Here is a 15,882-nt window from a genome sequence, read left to right as displayed (position 1 = left end):
GTTTTATTATTTATATATTTTTAGAGGTTTTCTTATTAAATTGAAAATCATTTTAAAAGGGCAATGCTTACTAAAAATCCCAAATTGTTGTCACAGGGAAATGCATTGCTAATATGTGTCTCTCGGTATGTTGTGGTGCAGTTCAAATTGAAGCTCAACACCACTGCAAACATATGTTCACAATCTCTGACCATATCAGACAAAATGAAGCATTATTATGTTTATAAAGGCAGCATTTTTGATACAGCCTTCATACAGACATTTTTGTACCTATTTTATTTGCCAATGACGTAGACCTACTCCCACAAAACCTTTATAGCCACTAGTATTTGCTAGTATTTATATAAGTCCCGAGACTCATCCGAAGGGCCCAACTTCTTCAGTTGACCACTAGAGGTCGAACGCGTTTCACAACTATTTCTTTGAAATCATTCAATACATAACCAAAGTTGGAGTTTGAGCGGTGTCTGTTCCAGTGATGTTTTATAATAGGCGATTTAAAACATATTTTAAACGTTCTTGGGGTAAACGTGTCAAAACAGACAATAGTCACATCATTAGGAAGTTATTCCTAATGATCTATCTTGTCAGAGCTTTCTCACTGATAAGGTAGCCTATAAACTGCAGTATAAGGCACTAGTACAATGACTGTCTTAATAGTAATGTATTTTCCTCTACCAGTGCCATAACTGGCCTACTTTAAGCTAGTTATCAAAAAAAGTCTTAAACTAATTTATGGGAAGCCGTTTGAGCATTTATTCGATTCACAGCTCAATGTACTAGTACACTCGTACTCACGAGCAAGACGACTTTGGCGTACTAACAGGACAACTACATGTCATTAGTGAGGCAAAACTGCACTATAGTTGAAAACTGTTCTAGTACTACTTGTGACATTGCAAAATTAATCTAAGTAGGTAACATTTCAGTAGTGTTACTAGTTGTGAACAGATGTCAACTAGTGCAGTTTTCCTTCACTATAGTAACATGTAATTGTAATAGCATGCCGACGTTGTCCCATCTGCAGAAATGTTATACCGTAGTGGGAGGTAGTGGTGAAAAAGACTTTAATAATATGACAGTCGTCCTACTAGTGTGCCCTAGTTGTTCTACTAGTGCACTGAATTATCTTACATTTCAGCATTTATTTGATATCATGTGAATAGTGAGGTGAGGCGAAACTGTGTAGTAGTCGACAACTGTGCTACTAGTACTTAATTATGACGTTATAAAAATTCTTATTTAACATGTAGAGCTTTGCTAAAGACGGCAACTAGTGCACCGTTTTTCCTCACTAGTAACATGTAGTTGTCCTACAGTATGCCAACGTTGTTTCGCTAGTGCCATATAGTCTAGTTGAAGGCAGTAATGGAAAAAGGAAACCGTTATTTTACTAAGGCACTGAATTGTCTTAGGACAAACAGAATAGTCTACGGACCTTGAGCTGAATGTATGAAGAAATGCTCAGTTAGGTCTCCGTAACATGTGCCAGAAAAATGTTGTTTTAAATGTCATTCAAAACGCGTGGTGTTTAAAGCACTGCTTGGATCCTCCAGTGAGTCAGCCCTGTTCACTGGAACTTGGTCATGCAGAGGCTGTGCGGCAATAGACTCGAGCACGTTGCATCCAATGAGTGTCTCCTCCAACGGACTGCCCCCTCCCAAAGTGAGATAGAGTTTCCATCATTTCACACAAGGCGAAAATGCATAAAGTGCACTGAAGGCAGCAGTGGAGCGAGCACACAGGTGCAGGCCGGGAATGGGTCAGGACCAGGAGGAGTTTGCACTCTCGTAGAAAGAAGCCTGCACATTGGATATGCTCTCCCCGAGCTTTTGGTCATTGCATTCCAAGTTGAATGCAAACATCGTCATGTTTGTCAGAACAACGTGTCTGCTCCACGTCGTGGTGTCGCTATCCAAACTGGTTCGCTGCATGGAAAGTGAACTTTGCTTCCCGTTCGTTCTGGACACCCAACAGCAGTACAATGACAACGACGTGGATACTCTCCACGGCAAATGCGTGCTTACAATTCAAGCGTTCCACCAGGAATTAGTGGTGGATTTACGGCAAGATTCCAACTTCATTGGCCCTTATGTGTCCAGCCAAGACGCGCCGTGGCTCTCCGGCACGGACGTCACCGTTGAGCTGAGTCGGTGTTTTTACTCGGGCTATGTGAACGGTGACCGCTTTTCGTACGCAGCCTTGAGCCTGTGTAAGGGCGTGCAAGGTGCATTCGGCTACCAAGGCTGGGAGTATTTCATCAGTCCGGTGCGCAATGACAGCACGAGCGCGGGCGGTGCGCACGTCATCCGGCGCAGAAGCAGCAGTAACCTGAAGCCAAATTCCACCTCCAGGTGCGCGGTGAACAATGACATAAGCCACCACGTCGCGCAGATGTTGGAAAAATACAAAGATAGCAGCTCTGTGACCAAAACTACGCTGAGGGCGGTGGGGAGAAGCAAACGCTTTGCGTCGGTTCCCAGGTACGTGGAGACTCTGGTGGTGGCGGACCAGACCATGGCTGAGTTCCACGGAAACGACCTTAAACATTACCTCTTGACACTCATGTCAGTGGCGGCCAGGCTCTACAAGCATCCCAGTATCCTCAACTCAATCAACATCGTCGTTGTGAAGATTTTGGTTTTATCCGAGGTGGACAAAGGACCCAAAGTGTCCGGGAATGCGGCTCTGACGCTGCGGAATTTTTGCACTTGGCAAAAAAAGATGAACAAGAACAGCGACAAGCATGCCGAATATTGGGACACAGCGATCTTCTTCACAAGACAGGTAAAACTGAATTCACGAGGTCCACTTATGTCGAGCCATATAGTTTACAAGTCAATCTCATGGCACGCCACTAGACAAGAATGTCAACAGTAATGTACTGTATAAAACGCACAGGATTAACATTTGCTGTCCACATAATTTGCAAATACAAAACACGACTGTACCTAATGTTTTGTCCTTCATTGGCCGTGGGGATTATTGGCAGTTGGCAAACCATATTGCCTTTCCACTGTAAAGAAGCCAATGTGAACTGATGGTGGTCAGATATTGGGAGGTTTGCTGCCGCCATCTAGTGGTGAGTGTTGAAGTGCACCCGTACGTCAAGACAAAACAAAATGCTTGAGCAATGGCTCGTATCTTGAAAATATTCTTGGTGAAGGCACTTGTATCTCAAGGCAACACTGGAATTGTACATTTCACCATCTAGTGGAAGCACATCTAATGATTCTGTTCTGTTCGGCGTCCCGATACTTTTATCCATGTAGTGTGGACGAAATGTAACTTTGGCACAGGTTTAGGGCCAGAATTTGGAAAATAATATGACATATGAGCTCCAAATGCACCTGTAACTTTACCAAAGAGAAGGAGCATCAGCGCCCTCAGGGATGCCCTGGTCAGAGGTTTCTCACAGCCGTTCCCATTCCGGCTGCTCCAGCTGCGTTTTTTTTTTTCCCCCCTCAACTTGACTGCTGCTCATTAAACAGGGACCTCAGGGAAAGCCAGAGGGAGGAGTTACAATGTAGGTTGTGCACGTTCGTTATGTCACATCAGCTTTATGCCCCACTTGCACAATTGGAGTTACAGGGTCACTTTTCCATAGCTGTAGTAAGACCACTTAAGGAAACCACATCCGTGTTAATTTAAAGATCATACTTCGTGTCTCCCTAAAGAGTAGCGTTGCTAGTTGTTTGCTGTCACATACGGAAGACGCATAGCATTTTCCATCATAATATTTTAGATTACCTTCGTCAACCAGTGATCACATGCTCATTGGGACATAAATAATAAGTCTTTGTCTACAGATAGTGAGTCACTTGGTTGTTTTTATCTGTTTACTGCAGGACCACATGCACACTTCGGCCTATAAAGTTTATTAAGGGTAACTACGTCGTGTCAAGACCAAACCGGTCGTTCTCACTTGTGCGAATGGCAAAAGGCCAGGTGGTTTTCAATGTGCAAATGCATGGAAACACTGACACGTTTCCTCATGAATACAACTCGCAAATTGTATTTACATTGCAGCAACACACCAAAACGGCAAAATGAGATGACAGATGTGGGAAGTAGGTCATTGTGGAGAACCAACCCTCAGCCCCTTCTGCTTCTCGCCTCTTCATATTTGCCTCTATTTTCTTTTCTCACTAATGACCCAAACTATCTCATCAGCACTCATGAACACATCTGGAGTTGATTTGCAAACAATTTGGCTTTTGTTCTTTATTCACCCCAAAAATTGTCGTCGCGTGAAATGTCATTCTCCAAGGTGTCGCGCGTATACTGTACACACATGTTGCGGAGGATTTTATAGGGCCTATGAAGGTGTGCTGCGTTTTCTATGCAACAACGTTTTGCTTTGCGAGCGTATGCAAAAGAGAGAGGGAGTAGGCAGCCGGGCGGTTCTGTGTGGTTAACGTTGTGTACTCGTCCTGTGATTAGGAGGCTCAGTCAAGTGCTCCGAATGGATCCTCGCTAAGATTAGCTTTTGGAATTGTGTGGTGACAGAAAAAGGCCATTTGGAAACTGCCCTTGTATGAAAATGCAATGATTGGAGAAAAGTGCCATGACATCACATGGGACCGTGTGCTCCAAACACGAGTCAGTGAAAAGCCTTATTGAACACAGAAGCGATGTTTGCTCTGTTTTTGGTAAACTATCCCGAGTGTATGAAAGTCAGCACGGTTGCATTTTTTTTTTCTTTTTTTTTTCGAGTTTTAAGATTGTTTGATATAGTGGTTTTCGTCTAGTGTGAAGCAATACTGGTGGAAAAAAAGACGTGAGGAGAAGCCTGACAGGACAAGAAACAAATATTTAGGTAAACAGACACGTTTTAAACAAACCGCTTGAGTAGAAAAAGCATACAATCTGTTGTAAATATCCACCAAACTGTTGGTCCACTTGACATGCTTTGAGTGAGTTTTCCATCAATCATATCGATTATTATACTGACAAAAGTCTCGAGACACACTTCTTAATCAATAAATCACCAAAGGGTTCTGTCCCAGGATTTTTGGAGTTTTGTGTGGAATAATTTAAGAACCCTGACCTTTGGAATGAAGCAGAACAGAGATTGTGAGCCAGGCCCTCTCTCGAGTCCAACATTAGTCACCTTCTGACCTCACACATCTGGATGAATGGACAAAAAATTTCCAGAGACACATTCTAAAATCTTGTCGAAAGTCTTCCCAGAAGAGGAAGCTGATATAACTGCAAAGGGACCGGACTATTTTCCTAGCAGTCCCCAAAATAACGATGTTTGTATAAAATGAGACCAATACTGGGGAAAAAAAAATCATTTCAATCCTATTTTTCGGACTACCGGTAATTCTAACGTTTACTTGATTGTCCAGGATCTGTGTGGGGCTTCCACATGCGACACCCTTGGAATGGCCGATGTTGGCACCATGTGCGACCCCAAAAGGAGCTGCTCTGTGATCGAAGACGACGGCTTGCCTTCCGCCTTCACCACAGCTCACGAGCTTGGTGAGCCATGCCGACTGCATGAATCACACATTAGCAGGCGTGCCACCAGGGATTTGGGGCTCGGTAAAAAAACAAAACAAAACAAAACAAAAAAAATCTAACCATTGTTGCAAATTGTATTGTTTGCCAGGGACCCTTGGCATCATCACAACTTTCCCCTCACTTACAAAGCATTTGTAAAATGTAGAAATCTATCATCGGGTTCCCTCTCCGCAGGACACGTCTTCAACATGCCGCACGACAACGTGAAGGCCTGCGAGGACGTGTTTGGCAAGCTGCAGGACAATCACATGATGTCTCCCACGCTCATTCAGATTAACCGCACCAGCCCGTGGTCGCCCTGCAGCGCCGCCATCATCACCGAGTTTCTGGACAGCGGACACGGTGAGTCGAGCCCAGCCCCCTTCGCCATACAACGTTTGGATCGATTTGAAACCAGAAGTGGAGATGAGCACGAGCCGATTTAACGGCCCTTCAGGCAGCGCTACGCTATTGCTGCTTAAATATTTGAGCGATGATCGCATTCATAAAACACATGTTCATTTGTGACTGACTATTCTGTTCACAGTAGCATTGCCGGTCAAGGACATTTGCTGTTGTTGTTTTTTTTTTTTTTGGTTTTTTTTTGTCATGCATCATTTTTTCTCACCTCTTCATCTGCCGCTTGACTACAGTACAATCGTTTCACTTTAATGCATGGCTGAGTGTTTGCATCCATGCATTCTTTCGAAGAGCAAAAAAGGGAGTCGGACTGTTCTCCAACATGCCAGACCACAGAGCTCGGCCTCGGAGCGATGCTAAACTTTTATTTTAAAAACTGCTCCACATCTGTCCCAAATTAGTGGGTTTGTTTGGAGGAGCGTCCCCACAGTGGTTTGGGGAGCACAGCTTTAACCAGCCTGTGTTTCCCGTACAGGTTGTATAGCTCTTTATTCATGCTCTGACAACAGGCGAAGAAGAATCAGTCAGGATTGCATTTTTATTTCTTTTCAGCGACCTTTTCTTCACATTTTTGACAGTTCGTCTCATAATGTCGTAACGCGGTTTCTTGGTGCCATTCTTCATAAATTTTGACTTTGACAGAGCAGCCTGGGGATTAAAGACATGCCGCGGCATGTTTGAGACAGTTTACACGCTGCGCTGCGGCCACGATTATTTGTGAGTTTCCCGACAAGCCCAGAGATTGTTTTGGGCAATTCCTCTCTGCAATCGTAGGCGCTTTGGAAGTAAATCAAAAGGTTTCTTCAATCATCCAAATTTGCGGTTTAATAGGAGGAAGCAACTTAACATTCAGTGATGGCCGCTCTATTTGTGGCCTTTTGTCCTATTTTGAAGGATTTTCCGACTGACATCTTTCTCGATACAATTTTCTGCATTTGAACAATTCCTCAGAAGCTGTGCATCAGGCAGCAGTGATGAAAGCCTCCTAATGGAAGCCCTTTCCTATTGATGATGACCTTTCATTTTTCCAAGCACCTGCTCGTCAAACGCTTCCTATTTGTTCCTGGAAAGGTGCCTGAGTGTCGTTTATTATAAATGGAGCTCAGCTGAATTTGACTTGTATAAGTTCAATGGAACATTGAAAGCTATTAAAACTCAATTGGAAAGTTTGGGAAGTATTCTTAAACCGTAATTAGTTTAATTTCATCATGAAGGGAGAACTTTTCTACAAGAGTTTACAGATGAAGGGGTCAGGTTGGGGTTCTGTGTGGTACATTTTTGCAAGTACATTGTCTGGTTTTTTTTGTTTGTTTTTTTCCACAAAATTGTGTACACCAGGCGAAATGAAACGTGTGCATGTGACCTTAGCTGTTCAAGACAAGGACTGATTGTGGGGGTCTCTTCCAGGGGAGTGTTTGCTGGACCAGCCCCAGAAACCGCTAGGCCTCCCTAACGTGCTTCCCGGCGCATTCTACCCCCTGGAGCGCCAGTGCGAGCTTGCCTTTGGCGAAGGTTCCAAGCCCTGCCCCTTCATGCAGCCGCCATGCATTCGTCTGTGGTGCACGGGCAAGTCCAAGTTGATGTGTATGACTCGCCACTTCCCCTGGGCGGACGGCACCCACTGCGGGGATGGCAAAGTCTGCGACCGGGGCATCTGCGCTCCCAAAGAGGACCGCACTTTGAAGGTAAGCTTCGGGGACAGAGAAAGCAAATTCGGAATTTTGAACCTCGGTTTATTGGCTTCCTGCTCGCCGTGCGCCACCCAAGGTTTCATGGAATTCTGTTGTTTTGTTTTTAAATGTTGGACTCAAAACACCTCCCGCCGAGGTAACACTTTGGGAAAAAAGAAAAAAAAAAATCATTCCTCCTTGTGTGTTTTCTAGGTGGACGGTCGCTGGGGGAAGTGGGGTACGTTTGGTTCGTGCTCCCGCACGTGTGGGGGTGGCGTCCAACTGGCGAAAAGGGAGTGCAACAACCCAGTTCCCTCAAATGGGGGGAAATACTGCCAAGGGGTTCGGGTCAAATACCGTTCCTGCAGCCTGAACCGGTGCCCTGACACAGGTTTGAATTGCTCAGAAAAAGTCAACCACATCAAGTTTCCTCCTGTAGAGGGTTCCGGTTCCTGACCTTATTTGACCCCCCTCCTCTCCCCCCCTCCTTTGTGTGCAGACAAGACTTACCGGGAAGAGCAGTGTGAATCCAGTGGCCGCAGTTTCAGCAGTAACCATATCGCCCCTTCTGTGGTGTGGGTGCCCAAGTACTCTGGAGTGAGTGTTGATGACAGATGTAAACTCATCTGCAGGGCCAACGGAACGGGCTACTTCTACGTTATGGCACCTAAGGTAAAAAGCTATACATTCAATACAATCAATTGGGACGCACCACTTCATAAATGAATCAGGCTTGACCCATTGGTCACCCCTCAATTTGAAGTCTTCATCTTACAACGACATTTTGGACTTGGATGCTTCCAAATGATTTGTTTCAGAAATTCGTCCAGGAAAAATATGATTGATTCTTTTAGACATTCTGCATGTATTAGAATCAGAATCTTTTTTTTGAAGGAGTTTTCAATGAATGATCTGTCAGATCAACAAGCATGTAAGCCTGACGAGCAGCCAGTGTCTTTTGCTGGGGCCAGTTGGGAGGGAAGTGGAGTGAAAACCAAAAGCCATAAGAATCTTAAACCAGGACATGCCACACATCGCTCCAACACAGTAGTCGTAACCACATTCGAATCGAATATCTACACTTACATGCCAGACCTAGAAGTTAACAGCTGTGTTATTTCCTTTTCCCTGCACCATTGAATTTCAAATGGTAACCTTTTTGCTTTATTTCACGTTGAATGTCTTTTTAGTTCATTGTCATTTCATTGTGCGAGTGATGGACAGGGTGGAAACGGAGGAGTGCCGGAGATGTGATGAAAATAATGCGACGTCTTTTGGCATTTACAATTTCACTTCTTCACAACTTTGAAAGCTTTTCAAAAAGGATTGGCAAAAATTCAATATTTATTTTCATTCCCTCCACGCGCCTTGCAACGGCAGGATAAGTGTCATCACGTGAACTATGTGGCCCAAAAATAATGATTTCATTTGCGAGCAATGCGAATTCATGTGAGCCTCTGAGGGAAAACAGCAATGCATGGGACGATGGAGAGGAGTGGAGGGGGTTTATCTCCCTGAGATAATATGGGTGTGGAGTGAGCGTGAGCAGCCGTGAGAGAAAGTTCACACTACATCATATTGAGTTAAGAGGACAGCAACGCTCAGGGGACATGTAGCACTGAATCATAGAGCAGCTGCATGCTTGTTTGAAACATCTGAACCAAATATCATTTTACACCCACATCCTGTTCCACGGCTTCGTGGAAACACACTCATCTCGGCGTTTAGAAATGATTATAATATTACCTAAAATGACACCTAAAAATATCACCGCGCAACGTAAAAATGACCTAAATGAAGTCGCAGATTTGTGTTTAATGAACGGTCTCGTCTAAGTCGCACTGTGTGTGTACACCACAGGTTGTGGATGGAACCCCATGCTCACCAGACTCCACGGGAGTGTGCGTTCAAGGAAAATGCATCAAGTCTGGGTGTGATGGAAAAATTGGATCAACCAAGAAGTTTAACAAGTGTGGAATCTGCGGCGGTGACAACAAGAACTGCAAGAAGGTCTCGGGACTCTTCACCAAGCCTATGTGAGTACAGTAGTGCCTAACATTCGCAAATTCACCTCTTGCCGTTTTTTTTTCTGTCCAACCTATCCTCAGCTATTCACTAAAAAACTCAAATAATCACATTTTTTTTTGCTCCTTCTGAAACACCGCAAGATGCCACTTAATGCTGCCAAATCCCCGTCCAAATGTGAAAATAGTACAATAATTGTTGTCAAGGAAGTATGTCGAAGTGATATATCTCAACTGTGAGATGAGCTTTGTATGTCAGGGAGGAGCTCAGGTTAACCAGGGTTGTTAGTGGAAGTTAGGGAGAGTCTTTACTGCATGTGCTAGTGCACTTGTGGTGCATTTGAAAAAAAAAAAAAAATCTGAAAGCCATTTATTTTTTTATTTTTTTATTTTTTTTAGCAAAGAAGCAGTGTGCGCTCGTCCCATCATAAATTTATGTAGCTCTGCTCTCTTCCCCATTTCCTCATTCTCATAAATCAGCCACAAAGAGGTTAATCCTTTTGATATGTTGAAGTGGTCATTAGTAGGGATGTCCATATAAATTTTGATGCCAATTGATCACCATTTTTGGACGTTATAAGCAATGAAAGTACAATGATTTCCAATGGAGAGTTTGTAATCGGTTCCTCCAGTGAAGAAGGATAGAACGGTAGAATGGCCATTCCCCTCATTAACAAGAGGCGTTATACCTGGAGTCAATTATTTCCTAATTTCTCCAAAATGAATGGATAAAATAGAAAATGACACCTCTTTGAAGTTGTTCGTGAAAACATGGCCATCCCGGCCCAACCAGCCCTTTAAGGAAACAAAAATAAGAGTCTCTTGCTCACATCGTTGTCAAAATAAGAGACAAAGCATGCTTGTTTTAAACTGTCACTCAGTCACACACATTTTTACTGTAAACTGATGTGTAAAACAAAAGAGTATTGAACATTGCATAGTTAAACACCAAAATGGTCAGCCGAAGAATGTGATTTTCTCTGACAGAAGTCCATTAGCTTGTTGCTCACAATGGAAAATGCCATTTATGGTCTAACAGAAATGGAAATTACAAACTTGTAAACAACTTTGACACACACTGTGCAGCAAAACACATACAACAATGCTCACAGGCATATATTGTTCTCTTCTCTCCGCTCTGTGGTAACAACAACTACTACCACATTTTAGTAGGGCACCTCTTCTTGCTCTTAATTACGCCGCATCCACATCTAGTAGAGCTCAGCGCTGACATGAAGGCTCAGAACTCCATCCCGCAGAAACCCATAAAAATGATCGCTTAGAAATCTACAACATAGCAGGGGAGCGAACGATAAACCACAATTTAGTGGGGTCTTACCCGAAAGTGTGGCAGCTTATGCTATATTGAGGGTTTAAACTAATAATACGGGCAATTTTTAAACATTTTGAGGATTGACGCCGTTTTTTTGGGGGGTTTTTTTTGCATTGTTTCGAACTTGATCCTTTTATCACTATAAAACTACTCATCGGCCGTATGTGTTGTGTTTCATCACACAGGCATGGCTACAACTTTGTGGTGATGTTGCCAGCGGGCGCAACCAACATCGACATCCGTCAACGCGGCTACCAAGGGATGCTGGGTGACGACAACTACTTGGCGGTGAAGAACAGCGAGGGTCGCTACCTTCTCAACGGCGACTACGTGGTGTCAGCCGGCGAGCGAGACATCATCGTGAAGGGCAGTCTGCTGCGCTACAGCGGCACCACGGGCGTCTCGGAGACCCTCCAGTCCGTGAATCCCTTGGGGGAGACACTCACTGTGGAGGTGCTGTGCGCGGGCAATTTGACGCCCCCCCGCATACGCTACTCCTTCTACCTGGCCCGTCAGAACAACAAAGAGGACAAGACTCTGAAGAAAGAGGAGCGAGTGAAATCCCACAACAGCGTTCTGGCTGACGATAGCGTGAAGCAGACAGGGGCGGCGACTTTGAAGAAACCTTACAGCAAAGAGGAGCCGCTTCTCGAGAAATGGACGTCGGCGAGCTGGGATGAGTGCTCGGTGAGCTGCGGCAACGGTTTCCAAAGGCGGATGGTGCAATGTTTGAGGACCGACGGCAAGCCGGGAATGAACTGCGATCCTTCCAAACGGCCGCCGGCCACCAGAGCTTGCGGGGACCCGTGCCCGGAGTGGCACGCCGGCCAGTGGGCGCCGTGCTCCACAACCTGCGGCAAAGGCTTTAAGAGACGACCGCTGCACTGCAGAGCCCAAACAGGACATTTGCTTCCCAGGGACCACTGCACTGGCTTACGCAAACCACAGGAGCTGGACTTCTGTAAACTAAAGACTTGCTAGGGACTTGAAAAGCTGTATTATGACTGAACTTAATCCAACAGCTCATTTCCACACACTCTCTCCTGCGTCATGAGACTTAGACCAAAAAAAAAAATGGACGGTGCAATGTATTTTCCCCGACATTTAAACCAAACCACCTGAATCCACTTCTGACAGCAGAATAATATTCTCCAAAGTTACCAGGAAGCTAAATAAAAGGTTCAATCATTTTAGCTGTCAGCTAAGAGTTGACATATATGTTAGTCAGCAATTTGTCTTAATTATGAGTCTGGAACCCATTTTGTGTCATATTTTCTGAAAAAATTCTGATTTTTTTTTATGGTCTTTTTAAGGGAGTTGTGTAGCCTGCCTGGTGCATTAAAACAATGACAACAGAAGGAACTTTTCCATTTTCCAAATCAATCATGCAATAGATTTGTAACAAATCACAAATCATCGCTTTCTTCTAATTAGTAAGGGTGTTGTATTCATTAAATGACTCCACCTTTACACCATGCAGCGTCATTGAAAGAAAGCCACAAACAAAACTAAATACCTGCGCTTTCGAAATAAAATTTCTAAGAATTGAACGCCCAATCCATTCACCATCAATCACTGCCAAAGATACTACACTCTTTCTGTGCACTTAGTTAAATCCTGTAAACCTTTTATATTCTTGTTATATTTGTAAAAGGGCCCACATTGTCCAATACAACATCCCGCCACAGGATGGATCCTTTTATAGTCGGACTTTGAGTTCTATTTTTTAATTTGATCAACTTTTGCACATTGTACAGCAAAAGAAACAGATATATGGGGTGGACTGTATACTATGTATACATTTATACAGCCCTGTGCAAAATTTCATGTAAATACTTTTAAATCTCTTTTTTTTTAACCCACAACTGAAATGTCTTTGAATATATTTATTCCAAATAAAGCCTTGAATGAAAAAAGTCCAAGTTTTCCATGTTTTCCATTTCCATGATTAATTACATACACTGATTCTGTTAATTAGCTACAGATAAGTGAGAAATACTAAAAGTGTCCATACAGAGGCTCTTATTTACCCTCTCAGTTTATGTTTATTGACTAAAATAACAAGCATATACTCAAAGTTGGTCAGGAGAGCTGCGTGCAGACACCAACCGTGAGAAATGTCTGAAGTGCTGCGATAAAGCATTATATCTTTCAAAAGGCACTTTAAAAAAAAAAAAACATTTTTGAGAGAAGTGTAGATATATCACAAAGGGCTCAATAGTCTGACCTACATAAGAGCAGATGAAGGAAAACCTGGAGAGCAGCCAATGGACATATTTGTTTGTTCCCCCAATGGCCTCTTGCCCGAGTTCACAGTCAGATCTTGTTTCAGGTTTGATGGCATTAATTGTACAAGACAACTTATCAAAAAAAAAAAAAAATCTTCAAATGCTTCCAGCAAATTTTTGGAGCCTCAAAGTTTGAATGCAATCTATTACAATGAGAACTAACAGTCTCCATCCAGTTTACAGAAAACACTCACTGGAAAGGTACACTTGCACATTGTAATGACATCTAATTAAAGAAGTCTGCCATTACATTCTGGCAATGTCATGTCGGAAAAAAATAGATCTCAATGATTTGCAATTAAGTCGTATACAGACTACAACCTGATACTGTTAAATGGATCCCTCTCTCAGTGCTCAAAACTGGGTATTAAGCAATAATATCTTTATAAAAGCACCATTTTTGATAGTTATTTTATTGGAAATCATTGATGTGGAGGCCAATTTGATTCGTAAACACTTGAAAATTCTTCCGTTTAAGTATACAGAACGGAGAAGCTGGCACCTGGAAAAGTGGATTAGTTTTAATTCACTTCATTGTGGTCGCTATAGCTTTTTCCTGAGCAGATTCACCCTTTTAAACATCAAGCTCATTCAAAAGTGGTGAAGACGACATGATACAACCGATGTGGTGTCTGTCTGTGTGTTGCCTGTCTGTGTGATCAGCAGCAGATGTGTATTTGCAGATAGCGCTGATCTCAATGGTGGCCTAACCACAGTCACGATCTCAATGAGCTGCTTTGTAGCCGCTTGGTGCGACGGTGACGGTGAATGGGTTCATGGAAATGCCCGATGAGGAGCCACATTAGTGCGCATCGCTGCTGATCTGCTGACTTCAGCAGGAGCAAAATCTTTCCGCAAACAATAGATGTGACACATTCACAGCTGACCTCCATATACTGCAAACTATTCTCGTGATTCATTCACAGTTTCACCCTCACGGTTGAACTTAACCAGGTTGCCCTCCAAATTAACAAGGCGGCGCTCAACCGCGTGCTTTCATCAAATTGGGACATTCATTAATCAATGTAAGTTGTGAATAATGTTCACAACCAAATCGTTTTAATATGCTACTGGCGGTAACCAATAAGTGGGTTAAATCAAGCCAGGGTCATTTAATAATTGTTACTTTTAACCATTTTAGGACATATTAGATGATAGATTACAGGTTGGGGACAGACATTTAATCCAACCTTTCATAAAAGTGACAGGTTATCTTGGATACATAGTTCAAAACCCATCTGACCTGGTATCAGTTTTGCTAGAGGCAGTGGGAGCCAAAGCCCCATGAATTGTCTCAGATATGTTCAGGGTTATAAAATACCGTATGCTCAAAACCATATTAGCGGCACTTTATGACCAAGCAGCCATTCAGGTAAATACAAGACTGTCTTTGTTATTCTTTATTTTATAAAAGGGGCTTCAACAGCTCCAGCACAACCACTGAAGCGGATGTCACATTTGGTCATTTCTGTGGTTAAGAATAAGTTTGAACTTTTTAAAAGCTTTCTTTGTCTTGTGGTGTCTCCTATTTTGTAACTGTTTGCGTCTTTCATGTGAGAGTGCGTGGGAATGCCAGGATACGCCTAAAATTCTTGAGACTCACAAAATTCTCCAGTTATAAGTCAAACCTTGCCCAGTATTTACAAATATGCGTGACTCTTGATGTGTAACTGAACTGAATTGGAAATGTTAGGAAACATATTCCACAGTAAAGTACAAGGCTTGGTTTGTTACTGTCGATTTTAAAGTGGCACAGCAGGGAAACTGTCAAAATCACGCTACACTGAAAGCATCAGTGAATATGAGACATATAAGGTGAGCGAAAAACAACAATGCAGAAGAATGAGAGTCATGTGTTTACTTCTTGGCATGTGACTGACACCGATAGCCATATTATTTGAGAGGAGACGAAAAGCATCAAGAAAAGTGACCGTTGCAGCAGATTGCAGAATTATATTACAGTGTCCAGCGCAAGCTAACATTAACATGTTTGTTTATCTTTTATCTCCTTTTGTGTTTTGTAATCAAAAGCTACACTGATTCAGCACACACTAATGGCTAAAATATTGCTTTTAAAATGGCCGGCAGTGAATGATTTAAGGGTTTGATGATAATGTCAGATTAAAAATAACAAAACAAAAAAACGCCCACCGTGTCATACTTGTGTAATGTTGGTATTTCAAATCTACTTACAGTTCAGATAGTGTCACAAAACTAAGTCAGTGTTGAAATTACCCTTAATATGACCTTAACGAGGTTGAAGATACATAGCAGCTCGTATCTCCCATCGCAGCAAACAATCTAAGACAGCGGTTACTTTGTATTTTTCTGAGATAGAAAGAACAACAATTCCAGATGTTTGCATTTGAGATGTCGTCCAAATCATTTTTACAGAAAGGCAACAATAAGTCACAACGAAAGGTTCCTTAATAAAAAACAGAATGTCAGAGGCATATGAAACCATTTACATATGTCAGCTGATATTTTGATCTGAAGTGCATGTTATAGTGTTTATTCATAGCTCACATTAAAGTACATCACATACCAGAAAAAAACTCAATCTGACAACTGATGTTATGATTTTAAGGAAGTTTTGAAGAATCATGTAGAACAATGAGTAAGTAATAACTACAGCATTA

The 15,882-nt window shown here is 42.7% G+C and overlaps 1 protein-coding gene across 1 annotated transcript; it reads left to right on the top strand.

Moving 5' to 3' along the window:
• The first annotated feature begins 1,727 nt into the window (after positions 1–1,727).
• LOC147133274 (A disintegrin and metalloproteinase with thrombospondin motifs 15-like) lies at positions 1,728–12,851 on the top strand. Its single transcript, XM_086013193.1, has 8 exons — positions 1,728–2,787; positions 5,355–5,487; positions 5,704–5,871; positions 7,336–7,613; positions 7,812–7,989; positions 8,098–8,270; positions 9,459–9,634; positions 11,141–12,851. Exons 1-8 carry the CDS (start codon positions 1,816–1,818, stop codon positions 11,934–11,936), a joined length of 2,874 nt encoding a protein of 957 aa, XP_085869319.1. The 5' UTR covers positions 1,728–1,815; the 3' UTR covers positions 11,937–12,851.
• The last annotated feature ends 3,031 nt before the right edge of the window (positions 12,852–15,882 follow it).

This window comes from Filicampus tigris, chromosome 17 (genome assembly GCF_054856515.1).
Source record: "Filicampus tigris isolate MCC_2025a chromosome 17, RoL_Ftig_1.0, whole genome shotgun sequence".
NCBI classification, from domain to species: domain Eukaryota; kingdom Metazoa; phylum Chordata; class Actinopteri; order Syngnathiformes; family Syngnathidae; genus Filicampus; species Filicampus tigris.
Note: the sequence above shows the minus strand (reverse complement) of the source record. Positions and strands in the feature narration are given on the sequence as shown.

Coding starts and splice junctions, on each gene's coding strand:
- LOC147133274 (XM_086013193.1), top strand. CDS start 1,816: ATGCTCTCCCCGAGCTTTTGGTCATTGCATTCCAAGTTGAATGCAAAC. Junction 7,990..8,097: donor GAACCGGTGCCCTGACACAG/GTTTGAATTGCT, acceptor CTTTGTGTGCAG/ACAAGACTTACCGGGAAGAG. Junction 9,635..11,140: donor GGACTCTTCACCAAGCCTAT/GTGAGTACAGTA, acceptor TTCATCACACAG/GCATGGCTACAACTTTGTGG.